The 25,771-nt window shown below is 37.3% G+C and overlaps 1 protein-coding gene across 1 annotated transcript; it reads left to right on the forward strand.

Moving 5' to 3' along the window:
* Positions 1–4,469: 4,469 nt before the first annotated feature.
* Positions 4,470–25,738, forward strand: LOC125233597 (protein sly1 homolog). The gene is made up of 11 exons (XM_048139660.1): positions 4,470–4,633; positions 4,707–4,866; positions 5,295–5,596; positions 5,805–5,894; positions 6,835–7,084; positions 7,883–8,035; positions 16,003–16,178; positions 18,111–18,381; positions 18,958–19,087; positions 24,834–25,037; positions 25,474–25,738. Exons 1-11 carry the CDS (start codon positions 4,606–4,608, stop codon positions 25,582–25,584), a joined length of 1,875 nt encoding a protein of 624 aa, XP_047995617.1. The 5' UTR covers positions 4,470–4,605; the 3' UTR covers positions 25,585–25,738.
* The last annotated feature ends 33 nt before the right edge of the window (positions 25,739–25,771 follow it).

A 25,771-nucleotide genomic window follows, 5' to 3' on the forward strand; every position in this document is an offset into this window, starting at 1 on the left:
GTCGCTAGATGTCACTATTACCACTGCAAACTAGCTAACGACTTGGCGTCGTAAAATGTATAGGTATATTTTGATGTCCACATTTTTCGTTACATGTTGCTAACGACGTTCTATCTTATACTATTAAATAGGCTTGTGCCGTTTCGTTCGTTGATCGGAGCGATCCGATCTCGTTCAATCGCCCCAACGAACTAGTTCGCTCTTTTAGGTCTTTTGCTCATTTAGTTCAGCCAGACCAGCGACCACTGCGGTCGGAAAGATCAGAACGAATGGGACCGAATAGTGTCAAAATGATATGAATAGTCCACAGATAGTAACATTCCGGGCCGAAAGGTTGTAAGTAACCGAAGTTTAATATGAAAACTTGACTTTTTTTGTTGCTCTGCTAAATAGCTCTCGCTTTCGGTCGACGCAGTCACACATTCGTTCTCGATCCAAACCATTCGCGCTCGCCCTCAGACGAAGGATACCATAGACTTGACGCAAGCGTACACCCGTAAGGGACAGATATAGAATAATGGAGCGAATTTAAGAATCACTTTAAAAATGGCTGACAGTTTACCATAAACAACCTACATAATTTGGGCGGATAATAAGCTTGACAAGTCACGTCCTTATTGTTTGCCACAAACTCGTTTGTGGCAGCGGCGGAAAAGTGAAACTATGACAAAGACAAAAAATAACATTTTGCTCTCTGTCACTCTTATTATAATTTGTATGTGACCATCTCGTTCGGTAGTGGTATTATTATTTGGCTGTCTAGTCTATAGTATCCTTTGTTTAAGCGCTCGCCGATCCTATACTGAACTAAATGAGCAAAGACCGATTCTCAGACCACGGAAAGATTCAGTTCATTTCGGTCATTGATGGGATTTTATTCCTAACAGTTCATAGTTCGTGAACGACACAAGCCTACTATTAAACGAGCAATTCTTGTATATTTATTTATCTATACCGACGATCTCGGAAACCGCTCTAACGATTTCGCTGAAATTTGTTATGTGGGGGTTTTCGTGGGTGAAAAATCGATTTAACTTATCCTTAGGTCCCGGAAAACGCGAATTTTCGAGTTTTCACGCGTTTTTCTTCGCGCGCCATCTCGTGTGGAGTAGTTGTATTGTTGAGACAGAATTCTTTCGGCCGATGTAAGTATTATTTATTTCAAAGACTAGATGGCGACACAGGTCAAGGCTAACACGAATAGAAAAATACACTGAGCTTTTGTGACGAAACGCGCGCCATCTCGTGTGGAGTAGTTGTGTTGTTAAGACTGAGAGTTCTTTCGATCGATCGATGTAGGTACTATTTATTTTCGAAGTAGATGGCGACACAGGGCAAGGATACGAAACAGAACCGAGCGAAGCTCGGTCGCCCAGATATGGTTAATTATATGTAATTTATTTTTTAAATTATGTTGTTAATTTAGGTATTTTGGAAAATAAGTTCGTTATTTTTGCGCAGATTTATTTATTTATTTAAACTATATTGCACAAATTAACAATAAAAAGTGACGGACTTACGCCCATTTAAAAATGCTTATTGTAAGCCTATATTTTGAATTAAGAATATTTTTCCATTCCTAAAGGTTCCTTATAGCACATAAAGCATAGTGGACCCTTTAAACTGCAGCGCCAAATATTTATGGCGGGATTTTTAAATATGTTTGATTTAATCATTCACCAACCAGTCACATAAATAACTATTTCTACACGGACTTATTTGTCACAAAAAACGGCAACATTAAAATTTACAATAATAATAATTATATAATTAACCATAGAATGTCGTTCGCTAGTTTGCAGGTGGTACAGCGACATCTAGCGAAAAATTTGGACATTTATTTATTTTTTATTTATTTATTTAAACTTTATTGCACAGTAAAAATATACAGTTACAAAAGGCGAACTTAATGCTACATGGCATTCTCTACCAGTCAACCTTTAGGCCAAACAGAGAAGACCAAAAAAAGGTGCGGGATATGTAAAGAACACTAAATAGTAGAGCGGCGAGAGGGTCTCGGGAAAAGTTGATGTGACTGGAGAGTATACTGCTGACAAGTGGTATCGTTGTGATCGGTACACTTTACTGAGTACGAAATAATGACTTGTCACTTTCTCAGACTGTGGGGGGGTTAACTATGACGTCACAAAGATCGCGGTCCCGGGTTTAATTTTTTTGCCAATTTGTCTAGAACCCCTTATCCAATTTTGAAAAATGAGGTGTCGATTGAAAGCGTATAACATGCTGATTAAGATTTATTATATGTGAAAAGTATAGTTTTGTTAGTTATTTTTTAATTAACAATAATGCAAAAAATACGTTTTTTTTACTCTCTTTTTTGATTTTTGTGACTCAAAAAGGCAATGAAAACGGCCACTTAGCTAAAAAATATGTTATATAAATCATTTAACTACATTATTAAGCTATCTGTTGCTTTTTGAATTTCTACGATCGGATAATAAATGAGCAAACTACAACCACATACCTGTAGGCGGGGAGTACCGCTTGACACGCGTTCCCATACATTCGGCGTCTACCAAATTACACCTCGCGCAAAATTCGTTTCAAGCAGATATACCTCTAATCTTATTCATCGTAACCTATCAATATTGATATCATTTGAAAGCACAATTAAAGTACTTTAAAAAACAATGTCAATTATTTTTTTAAAATCAATAATCGCCAGTCTGTGGTGGTTACAAAGGAAAAAAGTGGGTATGCAATTTGACTGGTTTCCTAGGTTTGATACCCTAGACGAGTTTAAAAGGGGAGGTAAAGGTGACATATGGGTTTTTCTCTGGCCTAAAAGCTACACAGAGGGTCAGGGGAGAAAAAACTAGGGTTTAAGTTTAGTTTTAAGTTATTTTTTCCTTTATTTGTTGATTTTATTGTGTTAAATTTTTTTGTAATTTTATCAAGGATACACGTTGGTTTCTTTTGCTAAAAGTTGCCTTTTTTATGAGAAATGTTATGAATTTTATGGCTTTTTCCGATAGAGACTAAAATTAACTTTCAAATAAGGCCACATAGTCATACTTTTACTTATATAATATTAAGGGTATGACTATGTATCAGTAGGCCACATAGTCATACTTTTACTTATATAATATTAAGGGTATGACTATGTATCAGTATGACTATGTGGCCTTATTTGAAAGTTAATTTTAGTCTCTATCGGAAAATGCCATGAAATTCATAACATTTCTCATAAAAAAGGGAATTTTCAGCAAAAGAAACCAATGTGTATCCTTGATCATTGATCAAGTCATTATTTCGTACTCAGTAAAGTCTACCGATCACAACGATACCACTTGTCAGCAGTATACTCTCCAGTCACATCAACTTCAAAACTAGACGACTTTTTTCAATTCCGCCGCCTTACTAAAAGGACATCAAAAAATACTTATACTTATTTGTCACAAAAGATGGGAATATTAAAATTTATAATTTAATTACATAATAATTAACCATAGAATGTCGTTCGCTAGTTTGTGGGGGGTTACAGCGACATCTAGAAAACAACTTGCACTACGGCATATATATTTTTTATTTTTTTATGGGATAGGAGGCAAACGAGCAGACAGGTCGCCTGATGGTAAGCGATCACCGCCGCCCATGGACACCCGAAACACCAGAGGTGTTAGAGGTGCGTTGCCGGCCTTTAAGATGGGTATACGCTCTTGTTTTTCACGCCCTCTATCGTTGAGTTTCCTTAACATATCCGAAGTACATCAGACATACTATTTCCTTTGACTGAAAACACCGTGGATCAGAGCTTCAGACGCTTGGTTTTCTACCAAGTCAAACGTTTCGGAGCATTTTTGACGATATTCTACCTATTCTATTTTATAGTATTTACTAAATGACATAGAATACTGAATTCTAGTAAATTGTAGAAAAAATAAAATAATGTAACAATGACACATCTACACAATTTTATTGCTCAGTAAAATTGTGCAATATGTTTTAACTGTTTGGCTGTTGAGGTTTGGATTGTACTTTTATGCTCTAAGAGCTTAAAATGCGATAAGGTGCACTTATTGAGCATGATAAGTGAAAACACATGGCATGACCGTACAAGGTCATCCAATTATTACTATCCTGTAATTGGGAGCGAGAAAGAGTTATACTTTTGTCGCTCTCACTTACGTATACGTTGCGGTCGTTTGTTAGCTTTTTTCTAGTGACGGACGTGAGGGAAGGGCAGACTATTATGCCTACTTTTCGAAAATCACCATATTAAATTTGTCAGTCGAAAATTCGACGTATTTTGAACAAATGATTTCCGCTGATTTTTAAAATTTCATAGGGTGAGTTTTTAACTCGTCACTTCTAACCTTTTTTCTAATGACATGTTTGAACAGCTTAAGAAAATACGAAAACTAGCGATTTCTGAACGAAATTGATGACTACGTGTTAAAACGTCAACTTGACGTTAAATTTGACATATTGAGATTTCGTGTATAGAATAGACCGTGTAGTCAGAGTACTAACACAATCTTTTTTGTGTTAAATTATTTTGATATTTTAAGTATTTGGACTTTTCCACATGTGAGATAACTCCCAAGTTTTATCTCCAATTGATGGAAAGATATTTAATTTAAAATGACAACCTTAAGAGAACGCCAACTCAGTAAGTATAATTTACTATTTAACTTCATGTTAACAGAGAATGAGTTGGAAATTACTCACGTATAATTTTCCAGATGCCTTAAAGCAGATGCTGAACCTAAATCAGCCGCTAACAAAGGGCGTGGCGACTGAACCGACGTGGAAAGTGCTGGTGTACGACAGAATTGGACAAGACATTATTTCTCCACTAATATCTATCAAGGAGTTAAGGGAATTAGGTGTCACTCTTCACGTGTAAGTACATTTCATTCGGTTTTTATCATCCATTAAAGTTGACTATTAAGATCCTATGTGACTAATCAAAAACAACCAAATAACATAGAACTACTTGTTATATTGTGATGTGTATTTTAACTTTATGATTTCTAAAATATTATAACTGTGACATATAACTTCATATTCTTGCTGCACTTGTAAATTCTGACTTTGTGCTCATGCTCAGGTATTTAAAACCAAAGTGAAAGTCTGAAAACATAAGCTTTCTTTATTTGAATAAGTACAAGACACATAGACACAGGCATAAGGCTGTAATTATGATATATGCAGTAAGAGGTTCGTATCTAAACATTTTACTTGACTGTAGCACCTCCAATTCAGTTCTGGTAAGTAATATCCATCTTAGACAATCATCATTTGTTACCAAATTAATTTACTAATTCCAGTCAGCTGCATTCCGACAGAGACAACATTCCAGAAGTCCCCGCAGTCTACTTCTGTGCTCCTTCAGAAGAGAATCTTGGCCGCATAAGCCAAGACTTGGACAATGGGATCTACGACCAGTACCACTTGAACTTTATATCACCCATAACAAGGCAGAAACTGGAGGACCTTGCAGCGTCAGCCATCCAGTCTAACTCTGTCATGCATATACATAAAGTTTTTGACCAGTATTTGAACTTCATTTGCTTAGAAGAAGACTTGTTTATTATGAAGCACCAGCAATCAGATTCATTATCTTATTATGGTAAATATTGCTTGGATCATTCTTTGTGTTTGTTGTCACTAACACTGTTGTGGTGCAATTAGTAGGCCTCAGATTACAATTCAAAAACAAACCAATCAAACCTGACATACTATAGTCCAATAATACTATAGGCGCAACTCCGAGTGCTGATAAAAAATTGAGTCAGAATACGTCATAAAAATTTGTATACATTTTTTTTTTGTTCCAGCTATTAATAAGGGTGACACTAAAGATACTGAAATGGAGGCTATTATGGATAACATTGTGGAAAGTTTATTCTCTGTCTTTGTTACTTCAGGTATGTATGAATCATTTTCTTAGTATTTTTACATGTCAAATATGGACTTTTCAAAATTTGATCTCAACACAACAATAAATTTTAAAAATAACAGATCACAAAAAAAAATAGTCTTCCCCCAGTTCTCCCTATTCTTAAAGCCTGACAAGATTTTATTTGACCCTGAAAGAGTGTCTACAAACTGCTTTCATATGGCAATAATGTGCTGATGTCATATGTAATAGGGACAGCGTGTACTGGTTTCGCGTTAATATTTGTAGAAAGGTTTTAGGACTCCTAAAATCCATGAATCTTGTGCCTTAATCGAATTTATTTTCTTTTTGCGTGGGACCTGTTTTGTACTAGTGGCAATTATTTAAACATTTAAACATTTATTTCAAATAATTTACACGGCATCACAGCTTAAGCCAATACACCGAATTATGGAACGGTCTCCTTATTTCTATAAATATTTTTCACGGCAGAGCTACAGACACCTTAAATATAAAACATAAAACTAAATCGAAACCAATTAATCAATAAAAGAGAACCGCAATATAAACTGTCAGTACCGGATATGTCAACAACCGATTTTAGAACATTGTTATCGAAATGCTGTGAAATCCTTCAAATAAAAACTTGTCAGGCTATACATAGTGACAACAATCCTAACCATGTTAAGCATAAAGACTTACCCCCTTTTGATAAACTAATTAATTAAAGAGTGCTTTGTCCCTTTCTCACATAGGCGTAAGTAAATAGCTTTTAGCTAATTCAGGCAGGCTAGCATAGCTTGCCTTCTCGCGCGCGATTTTATACATCTAGCGCGACTTAAAATATAGACTCGAGAGCGCAAGTTGTCCTGAACCGCCAGGTCTATAAAGCATTTATGAATTGTTATTCTACTACACCATTAATCTATTAATAAAATAATGCCTATTTTACTTTTCCGATATTTCAGGTAATGTGCCTATAATAAGAAGTAGCAAAGGCAATGCAGCTGAAATGGTAGCAACAAAATTAGACAAAAAGTTGAGAGAGAATCTATGGGATGCCAGGAACAATTTGTTCCATGGCAACACAGGGCAGTTCAGTTTTACCAGGCCTATGCTTATTCTGTTGGATAGAAATATTGATATGGCTACACCACTGCATCACACGTGGACCTACCAGGCTCTGGCACATGATGTTTTGGATTTGTCATTGAACAGGTAGGTTCCTGTTTCGTTTCATTTATTCATATACATTCAACCAATTTGAATCCTAGGCCACTGTAGAACCTTTGCACAGTAAACGTCAATGTGAATTTTTATGGCAAATAGAACATGGTTTAAATAAGACAGGGTTCTAGTGGCCTAGGATTCAAATTGGTTGACCGTACAGCCAGCCAAAAAAGTGGTTTACCACTTTTCGACCTTATATGTTTCAAATAGAGTCGAAAAGTGGAAAACCACTTTCTTGGCTGACCGTACATACATTAAAATGCAGGTAAGTCAATCCTTGACTCCCTGTGATTGACTACCGGTTCATGTGTATTAATAACAAGTTTTGATAAATGACTATCAGATGAAATGCTTATCTTATGATTTTAACTGGAAGGTTCAAGTTGTAAGGAAATTTAATTATATACACATACAGTTAGACATAACCGTCAAGATGGGGTTGAAAAGTTCTCTTATAAAATACTCTTTTTTTGGAAAATTCCAGTAAAACAAAATATATATTTATATTTTTATTTATTTAAGAGATAACAAACAACTGTACAAGGGGTATTACAACAACTACAGTACAAGAAAGTAAAACTGTTTAAATGTAGATTCAAAATTTATATTGTGTGTTGTAAATATGTAATGAAATTATTATGTACATTTATGAGTCCTTGTTACTTGAAATAAATGGTTTTTTTTTTGTTATATTCATATAGCACCATTATGGAAAATACTTCCGGCATCCAGTTCTTATATGTCCTACATACCTACATCAATATCTTTACATGAGTATTGTTCTAGAGCCGCCGTACCAGAAACTTCAGCAGTGCCAGGCCAAAAGACCAAGGTTCGCGTATGTGATTTAGACTCGAAGGACCCTCTTTGGACAGAGCATAAAGGGAGTCCTTTTCCAACAGTTGCAGAGGCTATACAGGAAGATTTAGATAAATATAGGTAAGTTACTATGTTATTATTTTCCATAATTTATTTATTTATTTAAACTTTATTGCACAGTAAAAAATGTACAAAAGGCGAACTTAATGCCAGAAGGCATTCTCTACCAGCTAACCTTTGTGCCAAATAGAGATCTATAAGAGCTTAATAGGTGCAGGAAATATCGCAATGACGGGAAATGGAATACCTACTAAATAACCATAAATGATTATGTATATTATACAGCATACTATTATATATATAAAAAAAAAAACATTCTTAATAATGATTTCAAAGTTAATTTTTTGACCTCATATGCTGTAAAATAGGTTGCGTGATTACATAATTACCTTTATCAGTACAAGCCTTCTGTGTGAAAGTCATAGGTACAATATGTCATTGCAAAATCAGAGTTAACTAGAAAAAAGTGCGAAGTTAAAATTTTCTATGGGATGAACTACATTAGCGTCTATTGTTTTTAGCCGCTTTTCTTAGTGACGGAAAAGGCTTCACAAACTAATTATATAGGGAGGCAGCAGTGGAGGAGATAAATTACAAGATTGCGTCGGATATAAGAGATTTAATTAAAATATTAAAGATTACATTTATAACTTAATCTAACGAGTTGTCCTAAGACCCGATGTTAGGTGTCAAAAAGGCTCAGAGTGAGCTTGCACTTCCGTTTTATTAACACAGTTGGACCAATTGCCCAATATCGAAGATGCGATGCGCGGGCGCGGGGTGACATCATGGTGACGTGCGGCGCATACGCAGGCGTGATGCAGTGTTGATGATGCGACGCTGTGACGTATCTCGATGACGTAGTCATGACGTTGTGTAGTGAGCCAGGTGCGCGTCTAACACCTCCCCTCTAAGTAGAGCAACTATTTGCTAGGTTTAGTGCAAATGTTGCGGCTTTCTGTAGTTCTTTATTTATGTTCACCTTTTTGGTAGCTCGATATCTTCTATAAACTATAAAAGCTATTGCGCTTGCTCCGAGTAGTAAGATGAGGTATAATGGTATTGTAGTATGATAGAAACTTGGGGATAAGGTTTCGTTAATTTCGATCGGTTTCTCCATAGATAGCTTCTGTTCAATAATATCGAGGTTTCCCAAGTTTATGGAGCTCATTTTCAGGACAGTGTTGAAATCATCTTGTTTACTCTCCAGAGGTATTGACATTATTTTTAGTGGTTGCCCACGGATCTTGTTGTTTATATTTATTATGGTGAAATGTGGAGACCTTATAGAGCAATGTTGTGGTATGGTCGCGATGTAGCTTCCTTTTAATATAAGGTGTTGTTCTTGTTGACAGCTGGTTTTAACTTTGGTGGGAAGCGGAAAAGTTACGGCGTAATGTTGATCGTCCAGCTCTAGCAGAGCCTCCTTTGTCAGAGAGATAGGCGTGGTTACACACGTTTCATCTATCTCCTGAGAGTGAATAAGTTTCTGGATGCAGTCTTGTTCAGTGCGTATTTGATGGCTGAGCTTTTGTTCGCAGATATACCAATCGCCGGATTTAGGGCATTCTGCCTCCGTGTACACATATTCTACAGAGTTGGTTGCTATGAAAGGATATGGAGGGATAAGGATTCGCCCGTTTTTATTTGGCAAAGGACATAACTTATACAAATCGAATGAGCCTTGATAAATAATTGGTACTTTTAGGACAACGACTAACTCATTTCATCAATAAAATTATAATATTCTCTTATATCTAAATCTAAAATATGATTTTTATCATAGATTTCGTGTAATGTTTTAATCATTTCTTTAAGTGCATTAATACTTAAAATCGAGTGGTGCACGTTACCTAGTCTACTAAAAGCTAGTATGTTTTCTATACGTAATAACTCTAAATACAAGTCGTTGACATTTTCATTAATAATGCTGAACAATTGCGTTAAGTGTAGTGATTTGAATGATTTAATGGTACTGTTTTTCAAATTTAGTAGTTCGTTATTTAGAATCTGATGATTACTAGATAACGTAGATAAGATTTTCTTTTGTTCGAGGATCCAATTTTTACATAAGCTTATGTGCTCATTAAAGTTTTTAGATATTTTTCCTTCGTTACTTTTGAGCATTTTAATAGCATGATCATACTTTATGGCATCATTATAATCTAAATTGCCACTTATACTTTTTATAACTGAACCTAATGGATTGATGAGCCCTCGACGAACCCTTTTGCTAGAAAAAGTACTCAACTGCGCCGAAGCCTTTTCAAGCTTAGCATACAAATATTTTATGTGAAATTTAAATAAATTAAAAGTATTATTTGTTAAGGAGTTACTTGCATTAGTGAGTTGGGCTCTAATTAAGTCAATGTTGTCGCGAAAATTGTCGAGATTGATATTTTGTAAAAATGTGTGAAAATGGGATACAACTTTAGTGGGTCCCATTTTGAATGGTACTAGTCCGGGTCCATTATCGTAGCTTTCAAGTCGGATCTCTTGAGCTAGGGCCAGGTTGATGCATGTCCACGTCAGTAACAGGGGCCTGTAACAATTGAGATTTACGTACTTTTTTTAATCGGGACTTTGGGACAAGGCCTCGCTTTTTTGAAGTGTATATATGAACAGGTAAGTTTTCTGTGACCTTGTCGTGAGTATATCTAGGGGCTAACTTTTGTCTATCCGCTGCCGGATTTCGTATATATATTTCTTGGTCGGGGGAGTATTCTATTATCGGGTCTCTATTTTTGTTTAATCTCTCCATGTTAGATTCTCTCTGGGTTAAGGAAGTGTCATGTACAAGATCGTATACAGTTTTCATTTTGTTTCGGTGGTCGTTGATGTAGTTTTGTATCAGCAGTTCCGTTGTGTCTATGTCTATCGGGTCTCTTGGGTCAAAATGTCCAGTAATTAAATCAAAGGGCCTACATTTTGTTAAACTGTGTATTGAACTGTTGTATGCTAGCAAAGCGTACGGAATTAAATGTTTAGAATGTTGGTCCCGGTTTTTTAACTTCAATATTCTTAAATGTTCTAGTATAGTCGAGTGGAATTTTTCTATTAATCCGTTTTCGTTTGGTGCGTTAGCTGCGATTTTATGGTGGTTTACTTTGTGAACTCTTAAGAATTCGGCTAGTAACTGGTTTGAGAACTCGGTGCCTTGGTCTGTTATTAAAGTCAAAGGTAAGCCATGGTGCGTACAATAGTTTAATAGAGCTTTAACTATACTGGGTGCAGTACCGTCTGGTAATCGATATGCTTGGGCATATTTGGTAAAAGAGTCTATAATTGTCAAATATTTAATATTTTCAACAGTTAAAGTGTCAGCGTGAATGATTTCGAAAGGTTTGCTTGCAGGTGGCACTACCTGGAATTGTGGATGAATTGGATTACGTTCGTATTTTGCTTGTCCGCAAACAATACACTCATTTATGTACTTGGAAATACTCTCGCGCATTTTCGGCCAGAAGTATTTATGTGATAATGCTAAGTATGACTCATTTATACCACGGTGATTTGTTTTACCTTCGTGGTAGTTCCGGATAATTTCTTGTTGTCTTTCGTAACTGTTAATGTTTTCGATTTCTGATTTTACTAATATTAATTTCATGGATGAATTTTTAAAAGTTTTTTGAATTATAGGGACTATAGCGTACATTTTTCCTAAAGGTTGGACTAATATTGCGGTGCGGTGTTTGGGGTTTACATGTTTTTTAATTGAGGTGACTAATTCTTGTTCTAAATTTCCTTCATAGGTTTCGATATATGTTCTTGAATGTGTCTCAAATGGTTTTGTCACAGTATCGGATATACGTGGTTTACGGTCAAGAATACGGATGACTATTTGCTTCGTAAATTTATTTAGTGGTTCATCGGAAATTGGAATTTCTAAGATGGGGCTCTCATCACTTGTGTGGTTTGTCTCAGTTGATCTGCTTCCTAGTTCATGGACATTAGCTATTTCGGGTGAATTTGGTATAACGGAGCTAACTTCATTATGTATCTCTATACGTGATAAGGCGTCCGCGTTTGTATTTGACTTGCCTTTTTTATATATTACGGTAAAATCATATTCTGAGAGTTGTAAACTCCATCGGGTTATTCTTGCATTCGGTTCTTTCAGATTCATCATCCATTGCAAAGGTTTGTGATCTGTTACTATTTTGAACTTACGGCCAAATAGATATGGGCGAAAATAGCGGGTTGCATATACTATTGCTAACAATTCCCGTTCGATTGTGCTATAATTTTGTTCGCTACTATTTAATGTGCGTGATACATATGAAATAGGTTTATCCGAACCTAAAGGTCCCTGAGATAATACGGCACCAATCGCAACGTTAGAAGCATCACTTCTAAGAATAAATTCCTTTGAAAAATCCGGGTATATCAAAATAGGATCGTTCATGAGTAAAGTTTTACATTTTTCAAAGCACTCTATGTATTCCTGATTAATATTTATACCTACACCTTTCTTCAAGCATTGTGTCAAGGGTTTCGTTATGCGAGCGAAATCTGGTATGAATTTCCTGTAATAGCCAAGTAAACCTAGAAACTGTTTAATTTGTTTCGTTGTTTGTGGTAAGGGGTATTTTTCAATTGCTGAGATTTTGTCAGGGTTCGGTTTAACACCGTTGGGGGTAATGATGTGTCCTAGATAAGGGGTTTCCTGTTTCATAAATTCGGATTTATCCATTTGAATTTTGAAATTAGATTCGCGTAATCTTTGAAATATTTTTTCTAGATTGTTAATATGCTCTTGGAGGGAAGTGGAAAAGACTAAAATGTCGTCCAGGTAAACTAGACATATGGAATTTTGTAGGCCTTGTAGAACATTGTCCATTACGCGCTGGAATGTTGATGGAGCGTTTTTTGTTCCCATTGGCATTCTAAGAAATTCATAGTGCCCGTTTTCTACATTAAAACCGGTTTTGTGGATGTCTTCAGGGTGCATCTCTACTTGGTAAAACCCACTGGCTAAATCTAAAGTTGAAAAGTACTGGCATTTACCCAATTTGTCCAATATATCGTTTATGTTGGGGATAGGATATTTGTCGTCTATAGTTTTGGCGTTTAGTTTCCGAAAATCCACAACTAATCTCCATTTAATTTTACCAGAAGCGTCTGTTTTTTTCGGAACGACCCAGATAGGTGCACTCCAGGCTGATGTCGATGGTCGAATTATTCCCTGTTCTAACATTTTTGCAATTTGAGATTTAACTTCCTGCCTATGGATTTGTGGGTATCTATATGTCTTCGCATAAATAGGTATTTCATCGGTTGTTTTTATTCGGTGCTTTATCTGATTAGTAAACGTGAGTGGTTCATCTTCAACATAAAAAACGTCGGCATATTTAGTGCAAAGTCGTTTTAAATTAGCTGTCTCTTCTGTATTTAAATGATCTGTGCGTAATCGGGAGAGTACGTGATCGACACGTGAGAATTGTTGTGAGTCACCGCTACGGTAGCACTCAGTCTCCGAATTGAATAACTCAACGCTAATCGGCTGAGTTAGCGTGAATATCATATCGCGTGAGAAATTATTGCAAATTTCGACTGTACTTATGTTATTGTTTGCAGTACTTATGCAATTACTTACGATGCAATTGCAATGTACCTGTTGTTCCACGAATATATCACCATTTGTTATGTTTACTGGTACTTCAATTAATTGTGACGAATTAGCCGGTATTATTGTTTCGAGTAAATTGACATTTCCGGATGTATACATATGTATAGGGTTGGTAGACAATGGTGTTATCAACTGACGGGTTCTGTAGCTTATATCAGCTTGCCACAAATCAAGTAAATCGGATCCAATAAGACCATCAAAATAATCATGAAATTTGTACACAAATAACTTCAATGGTTCGCCATTGTTAAGTTCCGGGAAAGAAGGTATTGTTACTGAGTGTTTGTGGATAGTTGAAGCATGTACGTTGGTAACAATAAATGGATCGTATTGTAATGAGTATTGAGCGTAAAATTGTTTGACGGCTTTGGGGCTGAGGAAACTTTTATTTGCGCCCGTATCGATCAGTATTTTAAGAGGAGGGTTCCGTATCTGTATGTAAGGTAACTGTTGTTGATTTTGAATATTAATTTCTATCTTGGTGAGTTTTTCACAAGATCCTGGCAAAAAAACGAGTCATTTATACTATCGGAATGGGGGTCAAATTCCTGCGGTTGTTCTATTTCAAAATTTCCTGCCGATGGCAAAAATTGTTCTGGGGGTTGACACTCATAGTTATTGTCATAGTCGTAGTCATAGTAAGATTGTAATTCGTGCATGTTCGTCTCGGCTGTATTGTTATTACGAGAGGGTTGATTCCAGTTGTTTCTAGTTGGGGCTAGAGTGCGAGCTACGGGGTGGCTTACACCGCTCATTGGTTGAGTATTATTTTGCTGCTGAACTTGTGTTCTCTGCGGAATCCTAAATCCTGTAGACATATTTGAGCGAGGTAACGCTCGGAGCATTTGCTGGGTCCTAGACGGGCCAGCTTGCTGTGGGTTAGTATTATTAGTGGAAGGTCTAAATTGATAGGTGTTATTATTAGGTTGATGCTGCTGCTGCTGCTGCTGCTGATTTTGATACTGCGGCTGATTATAGTTAATTGGATAAGTATTAGCATTCGGTGAAAAGCTGTGTTTTTTGTTAGTAGGGTAAGATTTCTGCGCAATTTCGTAGTTTTTATTTTTATTTTGTAAATAAATGACGTTAAGTTCTTTTTGTGCAAATTCGAGGGCTTGTTCCATAGAGTCGGGTTTCATGCATCTCAATCGAGATCCAAGAGGTTCAGCTAGACCTCTCAGGTATGTTTCTAATGTGAGCTTTTTGTACAAATCTCTTTTTGCTGTTATAGTGGTTTCTATATTTTCGTGCAATTGGACATAAGTCACTATCGTACAAAGCATGTGCTGACATTTCTCGTAAAACACCTGTGGTGTGTCCCTACCTTGCGTCATCATAGATAAATCTGTATATAGTGCTGTTTCATCTCTGCGATCGGAAAAGTTATTTATTAAGGAATCTCTAATCCCTGCCCAGGTGCTGGGAATTCCGTTATTTGTTAGGGTTCTCGCTGCGGAACCTGTGATTTTATTTAATAGCCCATTTAAGACTGACAAATTATTTAATTCATTTCCAGCCTCTGCTCTCACATACCTAGCAATTATCTGATCGCATATATTTATAAATCTAACTAAAACATTAGGATTTCCATCAAATTCTGGAACAACCTTAAGGGCTTTAAAAATGTCATTAAAATCATTGTTTGCCATTTCGTCTTCTTCTATAATCCTATCTAAATTCCTAAATAAATCAATACGCTCGATGCGCCGAAGCCTACTATCTAAGTTCATAAATAAATCAATGTGCTCGATGCACTGAAATCTCTATCTCTAGAAAAGGCGGAAGATGGACGAAGAATTTCGGAAAAGGGGAAATACACAGGAATGCAACCAAACCCTATGTGTACTCACCACCACATTTCACGTTTCCTTCTTCTCTAGAGGTATTCAAGCGCCAACTGTAGATAGATCTCCTCGTCTGTGCTGCTCGGTTCTTTGTAGAGGTAGAGTCGATATACACGTAGATTCGTGCTCTGGACGGGATATCGATGCTAGATTTCGCGTACCGAATCGACTCGACTCACGACTGCGCCAATTATATAGGGAGGCAGCAGTGGAGGAGATAAATTACAAGATTGCGTCGGATATAAGAGATTTAATTAAAATATTAAAGATTACATTTATAACTTAATCTAACGAGTTGTCCTAAGACCCGATGTTAGGTGTCAAAAAGGCTCAGAGTGAGCTTGCACTTCCGTTTTATTAACACAGTTGGACCAATTGCCCAATATCGAAGATGCGATGCGCGGGCGCGGGGTGACATCATGGTGACGTGCGGCGCATACGCAGGCGTGATGCAGTGTTGATGATGCGACGCTGTGACGTATCTCGATGACGTAGTCATGACGTTGTGTAGTGAGCCAGGTGCGCGTCTAACAAACTGTACAATGGTTTTTCAGAAATTCTGAAGCGGAAGTGAAGAAGCTGAAGAGCTCAATGGGCCTGGACGCAGATAGCGACCTGGCGCTCAGCATGGTGAGCGACAACACGCAGCGGCTCACCAGCGCTGTCAACTCGCTGCCCCAGCTCATGGAGAAGAAACGGCTCATCGACATGCACACCACCATCGCCACAGGTATCGATCCTTTAGTACCATTTCGTAACTAAAAATTCGTGTTCCGGCTCGAAGGACCACTTTGCCAAGGTTTAGAGTGGTTCTCTTCAATAAGAATGGCCAAATTATGCACTATACTGTTTATTTAAAGTACACATCAAAATAGTAAGTACATTTATAGAGAATTAGCAAAAAAGACAATTAAAAAACCGGCCAAGAGCGTGTCGGGCCACGCTCAGTGTAGGGTTCCGTAGTTTTCCGTATTTTTCTCAAAAACTACTGAACCTATCAAGTTCAAAACAATTTTTCTAGAAAGTCTTTATAAAGTTCTACTTTTGTGATTTTCTTCATATTTTTTAAACATATGATTCAAAAGTTAGAGGGGGGGGGACGCACTTTTTTTCCTTTAGGAGCGATTATTTCCGAAAATATTAATATTATCAAAAAACGATCTTAGTAAACCCTTATTCATTTTTAAATACCTATCCAACAATATATCACACGTTGGGGTTGGAATGAAAAAAATATCAGCCCCCACTTTACATGTAGGGGGAGTACCCTAATAAAACATTTTTTCCATTTTTTATTTTTGCACTTTGTTGGCGTGATTGATAAACATATTGGTACCAAATTTCAGCTTTCTAGTGCTAACGGTTACTGATATTATCCGCGGACGGACGGACGGACAGACAGACATGGCGAAACTATAAGTTGACTACGGAACCCTAAAAAGCAAATTAACGTCCGGTCGGTGTGATTCGCAATCGGATCTCTGTTTGGTGGGGTCATCCCGCCCCGCGCGCCCTTACCCCGAGCGGCGATCGTTACTTGTCGGCAACAATTGGTAACCAGCTTCGAAACGAGAAAAAAATCCCAATTCGTAACTGGCCTCTAATTAGGGCTCTCCCATTAGCCATTTGTAACCACGTTTGGTAACCGGCTTCGAAATGGGAAAAGGAATCCTGTGTTGTAACTGGTTACAAAATGAGACTAAATAATTACCGATTCGTAGCCATGGTTGGTAACCAGCTTCCAAACGGGAAAAAATATTCCGTATTGTAACTGGTTACAAAATGGCATGTGTTTTGCCGCCATGAATACATGATTTATTCGAATAATGCTGACATTGAGTAATTTTTAGGGTTCCGTAGTCAACTATGGTTGACCCTTATAGTTTCGCTCTGTCCGTACCTATATACACCGTCCTAGCTTCGATTTGGTAGAAACTCCAATCAGTAACAGTCCCGATACGTAACCAGCTACAAACAGGGAATTTTGTATTCCCGTTCTGTAGCCAGTTAGAAAATTTAGTTACCAAACGGTACTACTCTAGCTCAATACGTAACCGGCTACAAAATGTGAATCAAGATTCCCGGTTTGTAGCCGGTTACAAAATTTTGGCTACCAAACGGTGCTAAACCTTATCGATAGCGTTTTATATAACTTAAGTGGTTAAGAATTCGATGGTTCCGCCACTTAGAGTCAATGTCTACATCAATCAGCGGGTGGGTGGGTATCTACTACCGCGTCCTCCTTCCACCATGCTAACCATAATGCTCTTTTCATGGTTTTCTGATTCCCGTATTGGTTTTGTCCTATAGTTTAACCCCTTACTACATTCGAAGCCATTGATACTGAACTCATGATATTGAATTCTATTGAGTTAAATTTTTTTTATTAATAAATCTACGGTTGTACTCACGTTATTATATCGCTATTGCTCCACGCTATGCCACGCTACTGATAGTCCACGGAGTTTAGCCGTCGCGTGAACTCCTATATGCCTGAAGAGGGGCCTCCAAATTGGCCCGAAACATGTCGCAGCAATAGCGATATAATGACGTGAGTACAACCGTAGATTCATTAATTATTTGAATATGTCTCACGAAAGTTTAACGTGTATATTTTTTTTTGGAACTGGAAAAATACTTTATATAAAACTTTTTTTTACAGCTATCCTAAACGCAATAAAGTCAAGACGATTGGACTCTTTTTTCGAACTCGAAGAGAAGATAATGAGCAAAAGCAGCGGCGTAGAAAGCAAGGCGGTCATCGACCTCATCGCGGACCCCAGCGCCGGCACGCCCGAGGACAAGATGCGGCTCTTCATTATTTATTACCTGTGCACTTCGCAAATACCCGAAGACGATTATAAGAAACTAGAATCTGCGTTGGTGGCTGCCAATTGTGATGTTAATCCTATTTCTTACATGCGGCGATGGAAGTGAGTATCTTTGTCGGAGTATACATATTGAATAAATAAATATAAATATTATAGGACATTCTTACACAGATTTACTGAGTCCCACGGTAAGCTTGAGAAGGCTTGTGTTGCAGGTACTCAGACAACGATATATATAATATACAAATACTTATATACATAGAAAACATCCATGACTCAGGAACAAATATCTGTGCTTATCACACAAATAAATGCCCTTACCGGGATTCGAACCCGGGACCGCGGCATAGCAGGCAGGGTCACTACGCGTTAGGCCAGACTGGTCGTTCTTCTTCATACCTATTCCATTAATTCTAGAGCGTCAAGATTTGGTCTAGGTTATCGTTTTCGCATCTGTGAGGCTCATTCCAAGTCGCGAGTTACTACGAATATACTGTGACAGTCAAAGTCAAAAATAATTATTGCATGATGATTAGAACCACCCTGCTTAGTACGTATTTTGAACTCTACTTCTAGGCCTGTGAAAAAGGGTGTTAATGATCTTGCTTTATGCATTACAACATTTAAAGCCATTCTATGCAGCTTACACATTAACTAATGAAAATAATACACTTTCAGGGGCTTCACGAAAATGTCTGGCCAATACGAAGGTGGAGGCACAAAAACAGTATCTATGTTTTCAAAGTTGGTTTCCCAAGGATCATCTTTCGTAATGGAGGGCGTCAAGAATTTGGTTGTTAAAAAACATGTAAGAAATTTTATTTTATTTTATTTTATTATCCTTATTGGGAAACAAACAGCTTACAATTTTACAGAATATAGGTTACATGACTAATACATGAGCCAAAACAGTTTCCACTAATGGAATAAAGCAGAATTGCTCGAAGGGTACTTAATTTTAATTATTACTATTACTAAGTATATTAACAATTAGTGTGGGGAAAAAAATGAAAATACAAAAACATATGAGCATCGAAGTAAAGCAACAATATAGATTTGATGTATAGTATGAATTTTCCGAGATGAACTTTTCGCTTTTGCCCTAATCTGTTAAACAAAGGCCTTTGTTTCTATTATTCGCGGCGGTTAGCTCCCGTTTAAACGGCACGTGCTATAGTCTCAGTGTAGTTAAAAAGCAACTATCATGATAGCAATAAGGTTCAAATCCATAAAAAGCCCTTTCGGAGATAACACGTTTTGTCATCTTCAAAAAAAGTTACCTGCACACTGCAAACTGTTTAATAAATTTGAACCTTATTGCTATCATGATAGTTACTTTTTAAGACGCTACGATACCCCTCATTTCTCCATACAAACGCTCTCGCCTGTTTCCTCTCTGGTTTTTGAAGCTAGATCAATGGTTTTTTCAACACAGACTTTTATTATCAATATCTGTGTCGGACCGTTTTGCTTTTTTTGATATTTTTGTTTTAAAAGGAATTAGAGCCTCTCAAAGTTGGCCAAAACGGCTTAATTGAATTTGCCAGAAAGAAAGGCGTGGTATTCAAAACTGAGATCAATTATCCAAAAAACGAAACGGTCCGACACAGATAATTTCCTTGTCATTCTGATTTCCAAATTTCGTAACGATTGGTTAAGTTTTGGAGGAGGAAACAGTCGAGAGCGGAACCTCGATTTTTGCAGTTTTTACGCGGGATTTCGCGCCTGAGCTGCAGTTGTCCCTATCGCACCAAATTTAGGGGCGGGGCTAAGTTTTTATATACGTACACTGAAATAAAGTGATGGGAAATACTCGACATCTAATGTCGATAATCTAGTGATGTGAAAAGTTATCGATATACTACGTCGAAATATCGACATACCGTGTTTGAAGAACTTTTTAGTTAGAAATACGTACTATTATATGTTCATATTTAAAATTGGTGGTCCAAAAAAGACCAGTCTGCTCCGAGACCACGGGGACAATGCCGTCCTTGAAACGTCGGAGGTTAGTGTTTAAAACATAGTAAATACGCGATTAAGTCCCGTTTGCAATTTTAAATATGTGTAAAAATCGTGAAAGTTTGAATCTGTATTATATATTCTGTGGAAATACTAAGTCCATATTTTTATAAGTATAGGTACGTAACAATTGCATACAGGTATAGGTTTATTTTATACATGCATAACTTTTCTCGTCATTGGTTTACTAGTAACAATTATAAAGTTATGCTGTATTTTACGATAGATTCCACGAATATTAGACAACTATTTGGTATTCGGTCTTTTCAGCCATTTTGCCGAAAATTTGGTATTCGTTCATCATTGTTTATTTATTACTATTCTGCCGAACACCAATTAGGTAAGTAGTTATATTAGTCATATTATATGTACTTATTTACATTTAAAAAAACGATGGGCCTTATTTAGTAATACATAGTTTGTTCAGGTTGGTACCAGTACCTGCCCTTAATAAGGCCCAGTGCTTATATTTCTTCTAAGTTTTATCAATCATGCCGTTTTGTATATTTTCTTCGCAGACATAGAATCAAAAAATGCCCTAAATAGTTACTTCTCTAAATAAGGCCCATCGCTCGCTTCTTAAGTTTTATAACTTTGTGTAAACATTGTGTTCATGAATTCAATCATCAATTTTTGTGATAAGTATTTATACTACGGTCTGTCCTCTAAAACACATTTATTCAGGACTATGCATTTAGGATATGGTACTCTAAATTAGAGGGGTTCAAGTCTTAACAAACAGTGCGTCAAGGTCAATGTGGTCAAGATATGCAGACTTTATTTCATATTAAGTTTAAAGGGACAAAATTAGGTACTTAATTAAAGTAGTGTGGGGTAGCCTGCTGTCCTACGGGGCAATATATATTATAATGTATTGTGTTTATGTGTATTGTGTATCATAAGTACTGGGCGTTTGCGGGGTCGCCTTCCACTCTGAGGCCACCACTCAAATACTGGCGCTGTTGATAGCTCATCTTTGAAGATTATATCCGATCCATCTCTATTTCCGCAACGCTACTTCTTGGGTATCGAAGGTTGTGAACATGTGGACACATGGGCGGCATGGGCCTTATTTCATACCTGCATCAAATCAGACCCATAGTTTTTCTGTTTAATAATACTTACTTTTTACTTTTTTACTTACTGCACGAAATTTTTGAACCATTTACACTTATCAAGTTATAAAATGTACATAACATTTCGAAACTTAATAGCCGGGCCTTGTTTGCATTGACATTACATATGCCCTTAGTAGGTAGATGAAATGAGTATTTCCAACGTTTTAATTCTGCGGTAACAAAAATGCTTTGCCGAAAAGTATAAATAAGATCTAAATAATAAAAGTATATAAAGTATCTATACGTTTAAATAGCCTAGGTTTAAATTTAGCTGGCAAATTAGTTAAGCATTTTTATGGTTGGTATGCATGTTGGTAACCACGAAAAAATGCACATTTTATTACATTATGATTATGGTAAGTAATTAAATAAATATTGGGGACACCTTACACAGATCAACTTAGCCCCAAACTAAGCAAGGCTTGTACTATGGGTGCTAGGCGACGATATAGCGCAGGACACCATCGCGAGCGCAGACTTCTGGCCGAAAGGTGTGGTTTTTCGGCGATTCCGGGGCAACTTGCCGAATCCTACACCGGGGCAAACGACGCAACGGAGCCACGCTGTTACGTCATCGCCCAAATAAATTGTTTAGTTTTAAACTTTATTGTTTGTTTTTTTTTTCTTGTTCTTACTTACTGTTTTTTTTTTTCTTTTTTGTTATCTAAGTTTCGTGACGCATTGGTTTTACTGTAATGCCATGTAAACATGTTTTTACTAATAAATAAATAAATAATACATACTTAAATAGATAACATACATACATACAATCACGCCTGTATTCCATAAAGGGGTAGGCAGAACACATGAAACTACTAAAGCTTCAGTGCCACCCTTGGCAAATAAGGGGTTGAAAGAAAACGAAACTGTGACATTGCAGTAACAGGTTGCCAGCCTTTCGCCTACGCCACAATTTAACCCATATCCCATAGGTAAATACAAAACCATACTTAAATAGATAAATACATACTCAGGAACAAATATCTGTGCTCATCACACAAATAAATACCCTTACCGGGATTCGACGAACGACGAACGACGACGGGAACCGAAGACAACATTAAAATTAGGTAGTTAATTAAAGTACTTTGAAGTAACCTGCTGTCCTACTGGATAAATATTATAATATATATAGGTATCCGTATATTTTTATTCTTTTCCTTCCGGCGACCGTCCTTTGTCACCCATGTTTCACAACTAAAGAGTAAGACGAAATTGACGAGTGAAGATGCTCTGACTGAAACAATTACTTTTCATATTATTAATGTTTACCATTACACACAGAGCACAATCTCATCGGTAAATACTGTCAATTTTACTTTATTTCGACGTGCGTTTATCATAGCGCTCTTGAATAATACGATTTTGTAAAGAAAATATCTCCTAGATACATACTATCAATTGTGTCGCTTAGTTTCAAACTTGGGTACTTAAATCCATTCTGCTTTAAGATTGAATATATAAAAAATATATATTAACCTTGTAGCAGAATGGATTTATCCAGGTTTGAATCGGCTTAATTCGGTATGTAAATACCTTATTTTTTGTTAAGTTACTGATGGGCCTTATTTCATACATGCAGCAATTTGGGAAAAGTGCACCCACTTAATGCACAATTGCACATGGACCCAATTTTTTGACCAATTTACACTTATCTAATTATAAAATGTACATAACATTTCGAGACTTTTAACCGGGCCTTATTTGTATGTAGATTACAGATGCCCTTAGTTGGTAGATGAAATGAGTGTTATATACGTTTTAATTCTATGGTAACAGAAATGCTGATATGTACGTAAGTATAAATAAGTTTTAAATATTAAAAATATCAAAAGTATCTATACGTTTAAGTACCGATACCTAGGTTTAAATTTAGCTGGCAAATTAGTTAAGCATTTTTATGGTTGGTCTTGTTCTGTGCTAAGCCTTGTATTTCTAATGCTAGGTAGGTAATATGTATACACAACCCTAGAAAATTAGAAATATAAGATGCATATGTAGCTTTCCATCTGAAAAAGGTCCTTATGCTTCATATGCAATAAGATTTTGTTTGGCAGATTTTTTGTTAGAATTCTGCAAACATGTGCAAAAAAAAGAATAAGATTCACATACATTTTTGGTAGGTAGATACTGTCAACCAATTATGTAGAATCCTAGGCCACTCTAGAACCCTGTCGTATTGACACCGTCCTTTATTTGCTACAGAAGTCAGTTTTACTTTTACTGTGAAAGGGTCTAGATTGGCCTATGACCTAGGATTCAGATTAATTGGTTGATTGTACGTACCTACTCCTATAATATGGCTTCTCTTTGAAATCGAAAAGGTTTTAGCTTTTTACATACCGAATAACTTTATTTCGCTAACAATGTGACTATCTTAAAAGAAATCATCTTTTAAGATAATCACATTATGTATAAGATAAGGAATTGTTTCTACCATTCCTTAAAACATTACAAATTTGCATTTTAGTCAAATCAGTACACTTAATATCTTCACGGAGTCCAAAACATTATGCATCAGAAGTCCGAAACTAGACAAATATAGGGAGCGCTTGAGCGCGAGTAAGTACTTGCGCCGGCGGCGGACGCGGGTGTGTGCGTGCGCCGCGCGCACGCACACAGGGCCTCTCTGTGGGTTCCACCCCCGTCAGCGCGACGGCGATAAAGACCTAAAAATCTCAAATTTGAATTCGTGCTTCGGTATCGTATCCTCTTAACTACACTGAGACTTTAGCACGTGCTGTGGAAACGGGAGCTAACCGCCGCGAATAATAGAAACAAAGGCCTTTGTTTAACAGATTAGGGCAAAACCGAAAAGTTCATCTCAGAAAATTCATACTATAGGTACTCGTATCTATCCATCAGATCTAACACTCATGAAAATGATAAATTACAGTACTTTACTTATTTATTACAGTTATTTCGTAGTAGCGTAAAGTGCCAGTAACTAGTCAGCGTTTAATAAATGGCCTTTCTATAATAAAAACGAATTCTCCTGATGTATAAATAGAGTTCATTCTGGCTACCACAGGAACCGGTCACGTTATGTTAAAATGTAGATATCGCGTTTACCAAAACATATTTCATTTTTAGTACCTACCAGTGGCGGGGCGTGAAAATTTTCGTTGGTAAAGCCGGAGGGGTTTTTGGCATCTGTTTTGTATGGGCTTCTACAGATTCTAGAGAATTTTAGGGAACCCGTTGGGAATCGAGTTGTATCCACGCTCCGCCACTGGTACCTACAGTCGCCAACAAACATATCGGAGCTGTCAAAGCTTTCACAAATCTCAACACGCACTCTAAGAGGCGTGTTCCGATATCACGACTGTATAGGTGGTCAGTTTCTACTCCTTATTTGGTTTTATCACGGCAGACAATCTCTTAACAAGTGTTCCGTCTCATTTTGTGCAACAGAAGCTGCCAGTGAGCCGATGCGTGGAGAGCGCACTCAGCAGCGCGGACAGCCCGGAGCTGACGTGGCTGGACCCGCGCGCCGCGCGCACCGACGCCGCCGCCCGCGCCCGCAGCGCGCGCAGCCCGCCGCCCACGGACGCCGTCGTGTTCGTCGTCGGCGGCGGCAACTACATCGAGTACCATAATCTGCTGGACTTCGCTAAGGTAATGACAGCCTTCTTATGTGAGATATTGTGTAAGGCAGGACTAACTACTGAGAGCTGACGTGGCTGGACCCCCGCGCACGCGCAGCCCGTCTCCCACCGACGCTGTTGTGTTCGTCATATTTAAAACACTGAGTCATTCTTATCTAAGACCACGGAGACAACACAGACGGCACTCGAAATATCGGAGGTTAATTTGAAATTTAACACTTACTGTCTCGCTCTGAATCGGTAAGGTAGGTAAGACTTTCCGGGACCAATATGTGGGGGCACTGGATAGTGAACGTGTTAAATTGACGCCAAAACTCGAAATGATTCGTAGTAGGTAATGAATATTTGAATATTTTGTACTGATTGTGAAAGATTAAGTGGTGTCCTATCACAGTTATGATGATGATATCTCATTTGAAAACCCCTAACTAGTGTTATACTTCCAGCAACAAGCTACGAGTGGAACCGCCCGGAAGATCATTTACGGCGCAACGACACTCCCCAACGCCTCGCAGTTCCTCAAGCAACTGTCACTCTTGGGCGAAGAGATCCACTGAGCGATCCCAGCATTGCCAGCCTACATTAACTATTTTATTGTATAAATAAAAAAATATTAATCAATTACTATATTTATAAGCGTTCATTCTTGTTGTTCTTTCTTATCTGTGATGGAATCTTGGTGATGCGTTCAATGAAACAATACTTCAACAAGTTGGCATTTTATTTACAATGACACAGAAAATA

The sequence above is a fragment of the Leguminivora glycinivorella genome, chromosome 1, assembly GCF_023078275.1.
Source record: "Leguminivora glycinivorella isolate SPB_JAAS2020 chromosome 1, LegGlyc_1.1, whole genome shotgun sequence".
Classification (NCBI taxonomy): Eukaryota; Metazoa; Arthropoda; class Insecta; order Lepidoptera; family Tortricidae; genus Leguminivora; species Leguminivora glycinivorella.

What these genes read in the sequence shown, in the direction of transcription:
- LOC125233597 (XM_048139660.1), top strand. Translation starts at nt 4,606, where the DNA reads ATGACAACCTTAAGAGAACGCCAACTCA. An exon ending in GAAGATTTAGATAAATATAG is followed by an intron (nt 8,036 to 16,002) that starts GTAAGTTACTAT and finishes ATGGTTTTTCAG; the next exon opens with AAATTCTGAAGCGGAAGTGA. An exon ending in ATCTGCTGGACTTCGCTAAG is followed by an intron (nt 25,038 to 25,473) that starts GTAATGACAGCC and finishes TTATACTTCCAG; the next exon opens with CAACAAGCTACGAGTGGAAC.